This window comes from Arachis hypogaea, chromosome 12 (assembly GCF_003086295.3).
Source record: "Arachis hypogaea cultivar Tifrunner chromosome 12, arahy.Tifrunner.gnm2.J5K5, whole genome shotgun sequence".
Taxonomy (NCBI): Eukaryota; Viridiplantae; Streptophyta; class Magnoliopsida; order Fabales; family Fabaceae; genus Arachis; species Arachis hypogaea.
In genome coordinates, this window is record NC_092047.1 from 101,755,277 (window position 1) to 101,768,152 (window position 12,876).

Genomic DNA, 12,876 nt, shown 5'->3' on the forward strand with positions numbered 1-12,876 from the left:
TTATACACTCCTTTAAGCAGCAACTGCTTTGAATTTCATACATTTATAGTAAATGTCATAAATTGCAAAGAGCAACCTTCACTATTGATAGTTATCCCATGCAAAATTGCAAAGAGCAATGTCAGGGATACTCACTTTGCAAAGTGAGTCTCTCAAACATTTTGCAATTGCACTTGAAATGGTTTACTTGAACTATATTCTTTTCAGTCTTGCTCCAAATCTGCACCTTATGAACGGGTTTCGAATTCGGCTTTTCAGAATGCTGCAACTTAAGATGCTGCTGTCAATGGACAGTGCAAATGTGGTAAGTTGAAGTAGAGTTTTAAGAGATGAGAAAAGAAGAGGGAAAGAATGCTTTCTCTGATTCATGAATTGAAAGAAGAAGTAGTAAAAAATCATAATGTAGATATAAATAGGAGAACAGTACTTTTGGTTATTGTAATCTTTGGAGTCAATGGACTCTCTTCCCTCTAAATTCTAATGTAATATGAGAATAGAAGTAATAGCCAAAGCTGTATAGGGAAGAGGGAGAAAAAAAGGCTTAGAATTTCTGGTAGAGAACTTGGATACAGAGGATAAACACATGCAAAGCCTTTATTCCAAAATTCCTGTCAAGTCATGTTTTCCACATCATTCTAGCAATGAATTTCTGGTAAAATTTCTTGCTGAGAAGTAATTTAGGTAGAACTTTTGTGTCAAAGCAAATAATATCTTGTATGGCATGAAGGGGCCTTTCTTCATTTTTTTGTGATAGATTAGTTGATGCAATTTGGATGAGATGATTTGGTATCATTAGTGTCATTACTTATATATGGGGGTTCTAATTGGTGCATTCTGGATCTATATAGGACAGTCTTTAATCTCTAATTTTTTTTATGTTCCTCTTATTGAGTGCATGCATCAGCATCTGGAATTTGTCTGAAGCTTTTGGTGATAGCCAAAGAGACTCTTAGTTATTTGTGTTTTCTGCAATTTACTTTGTCTTGAGAATGTGGCTGTTGTCACCCCATGGCTCTAGTCGTCGACGCCTTCGTCTTCATTGTCCTAGTTCTCCAAGTCCAAAGCCGTGTTTGATAAGCAACGATTGATTTATCTCCATGTAACCTTAAGGTTATGGGTTCAAGTCGTAAAAGCGCCTATCAAGTTAGGCTTTCTACATTATATTTTTTGGGTGCGATCCTTTTTCGGAATCTGCGTTAACACGGAATGCTTGTGCACCGGGCTGTCCTTTGTACCAACATAAGTTTCTGAGAAATTCTGCAGCATCACATGCTAACTTAGTCACCCAAATAATTTTGCAGTGATATCAAAGCAGAGGTATTTGATATTGTATCATGAATTGCCCTTTTACAATACCACTTTTCTCATAAAGGAGTGATAACATATAGAGAAGAAATGATAATAAATGAACTACTTCATTTATTGATTTGTTAGTCTTTGTTGTTGTCCTTGTTTTGTTCATTGATGAACAGAGAAAACAAAACCACAAGAATAGCTCCAAGAACTGCAACTTTTCTCCAATCATTACCAATTGAATTAACTATTCCAAATGTGAGCAAGCCAATGAAGAAGAGGTAAACATTTTTCAATGTTTTGTTGCTACCACCATCTTTTTCTCTTGATAAGTCTTGCAATTCTATCCTTTTGACCTCATCATCTTTGACTTTTGCTTTATCAGCAACAGATTCCTTTTTCCCTCCAAGGCTTTTGAAGAATAGTCCTTCATTTTGGTCCCTCTCCATTTGATCTTCAAACTCAACTAGCTTGTTCTCATTCTCCTCAATCTCTAGCCTGTTAAGTTCATTGAGTTCCTCAAATTCTAGCATCTGGCTCTCTATGCTTGCTGTTATCTATTAATAAAAAAATATATATATTGCACAATGGTCATTAGAACATACACAAGAGTCTTTTTTTTTCTTTGGTGTCTAAAAAAATACACAAGAGTCTATTAGTAGAAGTTTTCTTTTGTAGAAATTTCTAATGACATATGATTTAAAAGAATATAGTAATACTTTACCATATTTTAAAATAAATTAAATAATTCAATTGCAAGATTTAATATTTTATAAAAATTAATTTGTTAGATCTTTTATTATGATATTTGATCAATATTCAATAGTACTAATATTCAACAAGTAATCAGTAGTTACTACTTACTACACACATTGAGGAATACCCATTATTCAGAGGTCACTGCCCAATGATTAAGTAATTTTTATTTGAACAACTATTATAACAATTTAATTTTAATATATTGATACTAAAGAAATATTTTTAAATAACTCAATTCATCACTATTAGTATTTTCTAGTTAGAAAAACAACAACTATTTAACCAACAGGCAAAAAAATTACTTACTTTTTTTGAGATTGTAGTATAAAATTTTTAAAAAAAATAATTAGAAATTCTAATTCATCCTCTAATTATTCTCTATTTTTAAATAAAAATTTAACTTTTTTATGTTTTGACAAAAGTAACATATATATCAAATTTTATTCATTTAAATATTAAAATAATATTAGAAATATAAATTAGGACTACTAAGTACTAACCATTACTCAAACTTTAATTTTCATACTAAGATTATTTTAAATTCACAATATATATATATATATAAATTAAATTCATCTAGAGGGTATACATACATGGTTAAGAGAAAAGTTTGAGGCAATTAACCTACTCTGTCACTAGCTTCATCTAATCCTTTGAGAGCATCAGCACCAATCTTGTCAAACTCAGCTTTGGCTTCTTCACCGAATTGGGTCAAATATTCTGACTTCTCATCAAGATAACCCGTTAGACGAACCTTCTGAGCTTGAAGCATGGCTATTTGTGCTAGAAGCTCTTGGCTCTGAGCATTTCCTTCAGGTTGTTGTGGAGGCTGAGAAGAATCAGATTCATCATTATTGGATTTGGTGCAAAGGCATAGAGCAGAAGAAGTTCTTGTGTTGTTGTGGAATCTTGTGTGGTTTGAATTCGTTGGAGTGAAGCATAGATGAATTGTTTTTAGGGTAATCATGTTTTTTTCATAAGAGGTAAAATATTGTGTGTTTGAAATGGGGGAAAGGAATTGGAAGTGAGAGGGGGAAGCAGCAGAAACAAACTCTCAAGTGCTGTGTGTGTATCAATAGTAATAATATAGTGTTTGAAGTTTGAAGCTCATCCTCATGTTTTTCTTTTTTTGCATTATCCGTTGTAAAAGAGAAAGAAAAATTATTGGATAAGGATATTTAGTGATTCTAAGGAGCATCCTTGCTTAGTAAAGCGCACCGTACACCTTGCTAGAATTGGTGTCATCCTCATATGTAATAAGAAATGGAGAATAAATCATCTCAATTGTTAAAAAAAATTGAGAGTGTAAAATGTGATCTTTAACTTTTCATTAGTTTCACTTATAAAACTAACAGTGAGCGATTACACTGTACTCCTTCAATTGCTAAAAAAAATTGAGAGAATCCATTCTCTTAAGAAATGTGGTTAAATTCTATAAATTTAGAAATCTTAAAAATAATGTCTCGTAATTGAGTATTTATTTATTTTGGTCCTCAAAGAATTTTAGACCAAACACTTTAGTTTTCAACTAAAATTAGTTATTCAATTGGTCCTTAACAATTAATTCCATCAATCACTTAGGTTCTTTGCTCTGTCAACTCTAATGAATTACAAAATAATCCCTGAAAACAATAACAGGGGATAAAATGGTCTCTGACATCCTCTGTTCCGAAACGACACTATTCTCCCCTAATTTCTATCATATCTCACATAACACTAACAGTCTAACATTGTAACTTCGAACTACACAATACACACTCTACAACTTCAATGTTCACAAGAAGAAAAATCCTCAACTTTTTCTCAACCAATTCATGTTCAGGAAACTAATGACTATGTCTCTCAAGTACTTATCGTCTTTGATGGATCCCATAAATCTAGACAGCAAGTCTAATTTGTTAAGACCCATCGTCGTCGTCGCCATCTCCCTCCTCCTCTATCCTATCATCTCCATGACCACATTGTCCACCACTCCGATTGCTTCCTTCAACTTCTTCTCTGAACCAATTCAATAATTGCTTCAGTTTTTATATGAGCGGCAACGGTGACATTGCTCGTTGTACTGATGATAGCTTGGATGCGAGGTCGAAACTATTTGCCAACTTGGACTCTGAGAAAGAAGGAATGAAATACTCGGGATCCATTCCAAATGAGAATTTGTATATGATGTCGAAAGAGAATCTTCTCATGATGTCCTAATGTCCAACAATCTATATTGCTTGCTGGAGAGTGGAGAAAGGCGTACCCTTGGAATAGTTGTGGAACTTGGTCTTGAGGATGTGGTGGACATTGTCGGGGTTGGAGGTGATGCTGTTGTCGAGGACGTTGAGGTGGATGCTTCTAGTGGGTGAAGTGCGAAGGAGGTGGAAGTACCAGTCACAGAGATTTAAGAAATGTGTGGTTCATAACATGTTGATGTAGGTGCGACACGCGTGGTAGTTACACCATGGCTTGATCTTGGAGTTGAAGAGGAGGAAGATAAAGATGAAAAAGAAGACTGTGAAGGTGAAGAAGGAGAGTACGAATATTAGGATTATGCGAGATATGATTGAAAATTAGGGAAGACCGGTGTCATTTTCGAACAAAGGGACCATGGATCATTTTTTTTCCTGTTAGAGTTGTCAGGGATCATTTTGTCTCTTGTTAGAGTTGTTAAGGACCATTTTGTCTTCCGTTAGAGTTGACGGAGTCAAGGACCTAAGTGATTGACGGAATTAATTGTTAAGAACTAATCAAATAATTAATTTTAGTTAGGAATTAAAATATCTTATTCGAAATTCTTTAAAGACCAAAATTGATAAATACTCTAGATTTAACTATTGAGTTATTAAGTCAATAGTTTAATATAGAGTAATTACTCAAATCAGTCCCCAAGAATTTTAAAATCGGACATTTTAGTCCCCAAGAAAAATTAATACACAGATCAATCCCCAAGGTTTTACTCCAACAGACAAATCAGTCCCCAGTTCATTTTCCGCCAAAGTAATTACCCAGATCAGTCCCCAAATATTTTAAAAATAGACATTTTAGTCCCCAAGAAAAATTAATGTACAAATCAATCCCCAACGTTTCTCTCTGTTAGACATAACAGTCCTTCGTTCAAAATAAAATAAAATAAAATAATAATAATAATAATTATTATTATTAATTGTACAATAATACTGTACTATTATGTCTAACAGAGATAAACGTTAGGGATTGATTTGTACATTAATTTTTCTTGGGTACTAAAATGTCCGTTTTTTAAATCTTTGGGACTGATCTGGGTAATTAATCTGCCAGAAAATGAACTGGAGACTGATTTGTCTGTTGGAGTAAAACTTTAGGAATTGATCTGTGTATTAATTTTTCTTGGGGACTAGAATGTCCGGTTCTAAAATTCTTGGGGACTGATTTGGGTAATTACTCTTTAATATATAAGTGGGTTATTGATTAAATTGTTTAATCTGATATAAGTAAATAAATATATAAAATTATAATAAAATTAAAATTTAAATAATAAAATTAATATTTCAGATCACTTAAATTTAACTTGATTAAATTATATATAAATTATAATATAATCTAAGATTTCATATAATATATATTATTTGCAAATATAACAAAAAAAATTTATGTTTTAGTGTCCATCAACGTGTTTATAATATATAAAAAGTTTAATTATTCTGTTATTTTTTATAATTTTATCAAATTTTTAATTAATTTTTATATTTTTTAATTGAATTTTTATAGTATTTTTAATTTTATAATTAGATAATTTTTATGTAAAAAATATTTAAATTAATAAAATATTTCTTTTTAAAAATATGTGACCAAAGATCTATATTAGCTGACACTTTTTAATTTTGAAATGAAACTAAGAATCATGTTAATGGAACGTTAAAGTTTGGTGTTTTCACCGACTCACCGACGCTAGGGACAACACTCCTCTATAAAGCTCGTGCTCAAGTCCAGAAACACCCTCGATCAACTCGTTGCTCTCGACCCACCAACCATTCGATCCACCATTCTAGCGAGAAACCGAACACTGACGCCGTCTATGGGGAGCGCAAAAAGGCAAGGCAAAATGGACTTTTCCCTTTTGCTTTTAAATCAGTCATAAAGAGCATTTAATGCTCTCGGCACGGATATCGAAACGATGCCCCAAGTAACGGTTGGAGACAGATTACGTGCACTAAAAGCGTATACTACATTGATGAAGTCACGAACAGAAGTAAGTAGCCGCACAAGAAGACACGAGAACTTTGAATGTGCCAACCGTGAACCTCACGAGTCGCCACGTTTGGGGCACTATTCCGGTCCAACCCAATAAGGGTCGGAGGCCCATGTTGCGGATTACCGACCTGACGGTACCATGACCCGTATATGCGAGGTGACCTGCATTTCATCCCCTCAACGAAGACCTGGATAGTTGGTAGAAGCTTTCAGGTAGACAGATCCAAGTTAGAGGGCCCACTCGAGTACAAAGTATAAAAAGGGAGGGACATACCCCTCCCTAGAGGTACATCACTCTTACCCTAATTAGTCGTTTCATTGTACAGACGCTCACTTTAGTATCAGAGTGTCCTTGCAGGTGGCCCCACTCGCCGACCCACCGACGCTAGGAACAGACACCCCTCCATAAAGCTCGCGCTTAGGTCTAGAAACACCCTCGATCAACTCATTGCTCCCGACCTGCCAACCATCCGATCCACCATTCTAGCAAGCAACTGAACAGAAATATTTACACCTTTTTCTTTATGTTATGGTGAAAACTCATATGTAATTATTTTTATGTGAAGTTGTTAATTAAGAACCGTTAAATAATTTAATATATTTATCTATCTATCTATTTTTATTATATAAAAGTTGATACTAACTTCTTATACAATAAGTCTAAGTCATGTGTTTTTCTTCTAATGATGTCATATCAGCAACTTTGATGATTTGACAAAACTTTAAAATTAACCGATCATCTTTTAGTAATTTTTTTGAAAAAAATTAAAAAGAAAAAACTCTTATTTAGTATTATTCATTAAAACATAAAATGCTAATTAAATACAATAAATATACATTAAAAGTGTCATAATAATAATAATGATAAAAATTTCAGTTACAAATATTGAAATTCTACAACTTATATATATTAATAGTATATCTATCTTACTCTTCTAAGTAAGTTTAAATTTGACACATTTTTTTACTAAATACATTCAAATATATCATGATATAAAATTAATTCATAATTTTATATTATATTTTTGGTATTTTTTATTCTCATTTATTTTTCTAAACCAAAATAAGTTCAAATTCGACACATCTCCTTACTAAGTATATTCAAATATATCATGATTATAAAATTAATATATTATATTTTTGGTGTTTCTCATTCTTATCAATTATTTTCAATTTTTTCTTTAATTATTTGCAAAGCAAAGAACACCATATAAAAAGATAAAGTATGACAACTAAAGCAAATAGAAGTAACAAATGAAGATGTAATTTTATATAACTCTAATATAAAAGGCTTATATCTTTTTTAAAAATAAATAAATTCAAATTTTAAACTAATAAAATATATTTTAATTTATATTAAATAGAAACAATAAATGAAGATATTATTTTATATAACTCTAATATAAAAGATCTATGTCTTTTTTAAAAAGAAACGAATTCAAATTTTTATACTAATAAACTATATGTTAATTTATATTACTTTTAGTTGAATAATTATATAAAATTATATACAAATTATTAAATAAATATTCTACAAAATAGTTTTAATATAAATAATTTAAATTTGACATTAGTTTATATATTATATAATATAATTAATTTATCGGACAAATCACATAAACAAATGAATTAGAAACCAAATTTACATGAATCCCCTAAAGTGAGGAGAGCTACGTAGGTAGCCTATTCTAATGTAAATCGAATTCGTTTACGTCGATTTAGCCATGTATATGTAAATCGAATTGAATACGTTCGATTTAGGGGCTTTGATAGTAAATCAAATTAATAAAATTTGATTTAGGCATGATGCTAGTAAATCGACCTTACTAGATTCGATTTACCTGGTATAATGATGCACTAAAGTAAATCAAATGGAGTGAATTCGATTTAAGTTTGAAAATACTATAGGATAATTCGACTTCACTTAATTCGATTTACCATTAACCAACAACATTATTAAATCGAATTAATTCGATTTAAGGTAGATCTCCAACCTTTATAAATACGAACAAGATGTTGAATCCACATATGAGTGACACTCAAAATGGCTATAGAGAATAACTTTCTAGTTCTTGTGCACTACAAAGGCAATGATTAAAAAAAATGCGATCGAAAATTAAGTTTACTAATAAAGATCCGTTGAGCGTATTTATCAGACCTTCTATGAGCCTAGTTGATTTTCATGATATTGTACTACGGAAATTGGTTCTGCATGGAATGAAACGGATCGAGAAGTTATATTATCGAATTCTGATTTCTGTTATTCAGGAAGTACGACTCGTTTGTGATAGACAGTGACGAGGATTTGCATATTTTATTTTACTGTCATTGCCAGTTTCCGGAGGTGAGAATCCCTGAACTGTTGGCAAAGCTTGTGGATGTAGTCTCTAGCTCAGGAGGATCGAACCGGAATCATCAATCAGTACCTATGGCAACAGCCTCCAGTTTAACCCTTGTTGTTGCGTCTTCATTTGTACTTGTAATCTTGTCTGCGGGAGATTTAGTGGCATCTCTAACTTTTGCAGCTGATCTACATCGCGACGAGATTGCAAAACAAGGTGCAAACGTGAATACTCCTGTTATGATTCCGATTTCTAGGGCGGTTGGAGAACCGGATGCAGTGCAAGATGTCCTAAGGGAGGACGATGATGTAGATCCCGCCACGATTGTTGATGACAGCGATGATGATATAGGGAGGAGTATTTCTGTCGGTCCTGGTGGTGTATTGAGCTCGGGAACTCAGAAGTATCCCCCACACTTTTCGACTCTAGACTTTGATGCGATGAGACCAGAGGAGTTACCGGATGTGCAATCCGGTTTTAGCGTGAGAGATTCACAGGACACCGCAGGTCTAGCTGAGTTTCAAGTCGGTCAGCAGTTTCAGAATAAAGAAGTCATCTTATGTGTGATGACTTATATCATTCATCGTGAGGTTGAGTACAAAATGATGAAATCAGACCATGACAAGTATTACAACAAGTGCAAGGAGTTCGGAAATAGTTGCAGATGGTTGATTCAGATCACGCTACGACAACGGAAGGGTATCTGGGAGGTCAGACGATATAACAGAACTCATGCATGTTTGGGCACCTCTGTCTCCGGTGATCACAAGAAACTTGACTATCATGTGATATCTGCTTACATCCTTCCTATGATCAGAGCTGATGTGTCCGTGTTTATCAAGGTTCTGTAGAATGCGACAGAGGCACATTTTGGGTTCAAACCTACATATAAGAGGGTGTGGTTGGATAAGCAGAAGGTTGTCTCGTAGATATATGGGGATTGGGAGGAGGCCTACAATGAGCTGCCAAGATGGGTGCTCGGTGTACAAATAATGATGCCAGGTACTATCGCAGTTCTGAGGACGAGTCCTGTGCATGTTGGAAGCCAGGTTGACGGGGAATCAGCATTTTTTCACCGACTTTTTTGGGCATTTCCACCGTGCATCGAGGGATCCAATATTGTAAGCCGTTAGTCAATATTGACGGGACCCATTTATATGGTAAATATGGGAGAACATTGCTGGTCGCGATAGCTCAGGATGAGAATTATAATATTGTTCCCATTGCTTTTGCCCTAGTGGAGGGTGAAAATACGGAGTCATGGTCTTTTTTCTTATCTCACTTATGGCAGCACATGACTCCTCAGCCAGACATTCTTGTGATATCCGATAGGCACAATGGGATCAAGGCTGCTTTGGAAGAACCTGATGGTGGGTGGGTTCCACCTGCTGCTTATCAGGCATTCTGTATTAGGCATGTTGCAGCAAATATCATATTGAGTTTCAAGGGAAAGGATGCCAGGAGGATTCTAGTGAGCGCTACTTATGCGAAGACTGAGGTCGAGTTTGGTTATTGGTTTGACATCCTCCGGATGGAAGACCTGTCTATGTGTGATTGGGCCAACAGGATGGAGTACAACATATTGACCTAACACCGGGATAAGAGTCGTAGATTCTGCCATATGACTACAAACATTTTTGAGTGCATTAATTCGGTGCTCAAGGGCGTCAGAAATCTTCCAGTGTTGGTGAAGTCCACTTATGGGATGTTGGCAGAGCTGTTTGTTCACAAGGAAAGAGAGGCTGAGGCACAGTTGTAGACAGGACAGCAATTTAGTCAGTCACTTGTGAAAGCAATGGAGGCTAACCTAAAGGCATCGAGATGTTTCATAGTGACACTATATGACAGGAATAATTCAGAGTTTAATGTAGCCCAGACTACCCCAACAGAAAATTTCTCATTCGGTACTTACAGAGTGTCGTTGACAGATCGGACTTGCTGTGCATATTCCCGCCTGAATTGGGCAACGTATGTCCACGATGTATATCGCCTCAGCACGGTATTTAATGTCTAAAGGATGAGATTCAATCCTCCAATTCCAGAAGGCTTCTGGCCACCATATGACGGTCCAACAGTCATCCCGGATCCCAGTAAGAGACGTACATCTGAAGATCATCCGAAGAGAACTAGAATTCGAACTAGTATGGACGAGGTCAATCCAAATCGACCAAAGTGGTGTGGGCTATGTAAACATCCTGGTCACACTAGGTGGAGTTGTCCTCAGAGAGGAGGTGCTGGGGTATCTGGCAGAGCCAGTGGAGTTTAGTGTTTTCGTTGTTGTGTTGCTTGTTTGGATGTAGTTTACTGTGTTTTCTTTATTTGTGTTTCTTTATTGAATTATGTTTATGGAGCTTAGTGTTTCTTTTGTATTGTCGTAGTTGTTGTATTGTTGAATGGATTGTTGTTATTAACATTATCTTATTGTCTTTTTCATAATGTTGTTAAGGTCACTTTTTCCCTTGAAATTTTAACATTCATAAAAAATTCATAATAATCTAATAACATACCATGGTAACCTAATAACATGATTAAAAAAAACCAGATAACATAATGCTTAACACAACAACACAAAATAGAGGGGTAGATAACATAATAACCTAATAACATAGCATGGTAACCTAATAACATGATAAAGAAACGGGATAACATAATGCTTAATACAACAACACAAAGTAGAAGATGTAACCCTGTGAACCAGCGGTGTGGTCGCCTAATCCTCTGTTCTCTTTGAGCGAGAGGGACCTCATCCTTGTTGCGGGTGGTTTGGAGTAGGGCTAGCAATACATACCCTACCGCGGGTACCCAACCTGTTGGGGTAGGGTAGGCTACCCGACCTGCTACAGGTAGGGTAAAGTGCGGTCCGGGTAGGCCTACGGGTAGGGTGTACCCTACCCTACCCGTACCCCCCATATATAACATGTTTAATAAAAATTATGTGCATAGTGAAGGAGGTGAGAGTTGAACCCTCAACCTCCTTCATGTGTAGCAAGTAAGCAACCACTAAGCTAGCTAATTGCTTTGCTAATATATTGCATTTGTATATTTATGAAGTTACCATAAAATAAAAATTAAACAAAAATAAAAAACATATATAATTCATGATTTAGAAATCAGAAATCCTAAGACTAAGTGGGAGGTTGGGAGCGCCGTTTCTTCCCAAAGCCATAAGCCTCAGTGTCTCACCGCAAGCCCCAACTCTCCTTGGGTACTTCCTCGTTCCTCCATTGCCGCAACTCTTTTTCCTCCTCTGTGCTCTCCTCGCAACGCCGCTGATTCGTGACCTTCTCTCCTCTCTACGCTGCTGCTCTGTGCTCTTCTTGGTATTTTTCAGCATGCTTATTCATTCTTCATGTAATATTTAGTTCTTGTAAATTTCGTGTTCATCATGTTGATTCGTTTAGTTGGTTGGACATGAAAATTGGGGCTTTACTTTGCATTTGAATCTGTGATTTTGTTTTCCTACTGATTTATCCTTTTTAGCACATTTTTGGTCTTGACTGAAAATCTTCTCAAAGTGATCTTTGACTTGTAATATTTTGGATTCTTTTTATAATTTATTTATTTATTAGGTATTTTGCTCCTTCTCTGTATTCAAAATATTAAAGTTCTAGTTCTAGGGTTCATGTTTTTTCTGTTTCTGTTGATATTTTTTTTTGGCTAGTTTGCTCCTTCAACTCTGTACGGGAAATAAAAATCTGGTTTTAATTTAAACTCTTGCATTATTATGGTCTCCTACTAACTTAGTTTAGTCATCACTCATAAGCAACAAAGGCCTTTTGCAATTGCTTTCTGTTCACATAATTTTGAAAAGATCCGAAAACAAACGTGTATAATATTAATAGATATATAGCATCTGTGCATATTAGTGTAAAAATAACAATAATTCTGATTCTTCTCTGATTTTGCTATTGAGACATTTTGGATACTGCTGAATTATTTGCTATTTGAAGAACCGTAGGCAATATCTAACTGTTGTTTTTAGTTTTTTAATCCTTTTTTAATATATTGGGGAGAAATATTGTACATATACACTTGGCAGAAGCGGAAAGCCTAGATACTTATTGATGTGATCAATGTTTTATAGGTAGGATATGCATTGCCTAGTTAAAATGGGGAAGCACGGTGTGTTTAATTTGAGTTAGGTTTAATTTAAAACCATGTTAGGTCCTTTACACAACTTGATGAAATGAGCTTTAGAGAGATGAATTTGTGTGTACTCTCATAGAATTGAAAAAGAAATTGAATGAAAAAACCATGTGATTTAGAT

The 12,876-nt window shown here is 34.6% G+C and overlaps 1 protein-coding gene across 1 annotated transcript; it reads right to left on the reverse strand.

Moving 5' to 3' along the window:
• Positions 1-1,396: 1,396 nt before the first annotated feature.
• Positions 1,397-3,192, reverse strand: LOC112727936 (uncharacterized). The gene is made up of 2 exons (XM_025777884.3): positions 2,681-3,192; positions 1,397-1,850 (listed from the first exon to the last, which is right to left on the reverse strand). Exons 1-2 carry the CDS (start codon positions 3,017-3,019, stop codon positions 1,431-1,433), a joined length of 759 nt encoding a protein of 252 aa, XP_025633669.1. The 5' UTR covers positions 3,020-3,192; the 3' UTR covers positions 1,397-1,430.
• Positions 3,193-12,876: the final 9,684 nt, after the last annotated feature.

What these genes read in the sequence shown, in the direction of transcription:
- LOC112727936 (XM_025777884.3), bottom strand. Translation starts at nt 3,019, where the DNA reads ATGATTACCCTAAAAACAATTCATCTATGCTTCACTCCAACGAATTCA. An exon ending in TAGATGAAGCTAGTGACAGA is followed by an intron (nt 1,851 to 2,680) that starts GTAGGTTAATTG and finishes TTTTATTAATAG; the next exon opens with ATAACAGCAAGCATAGAGAG.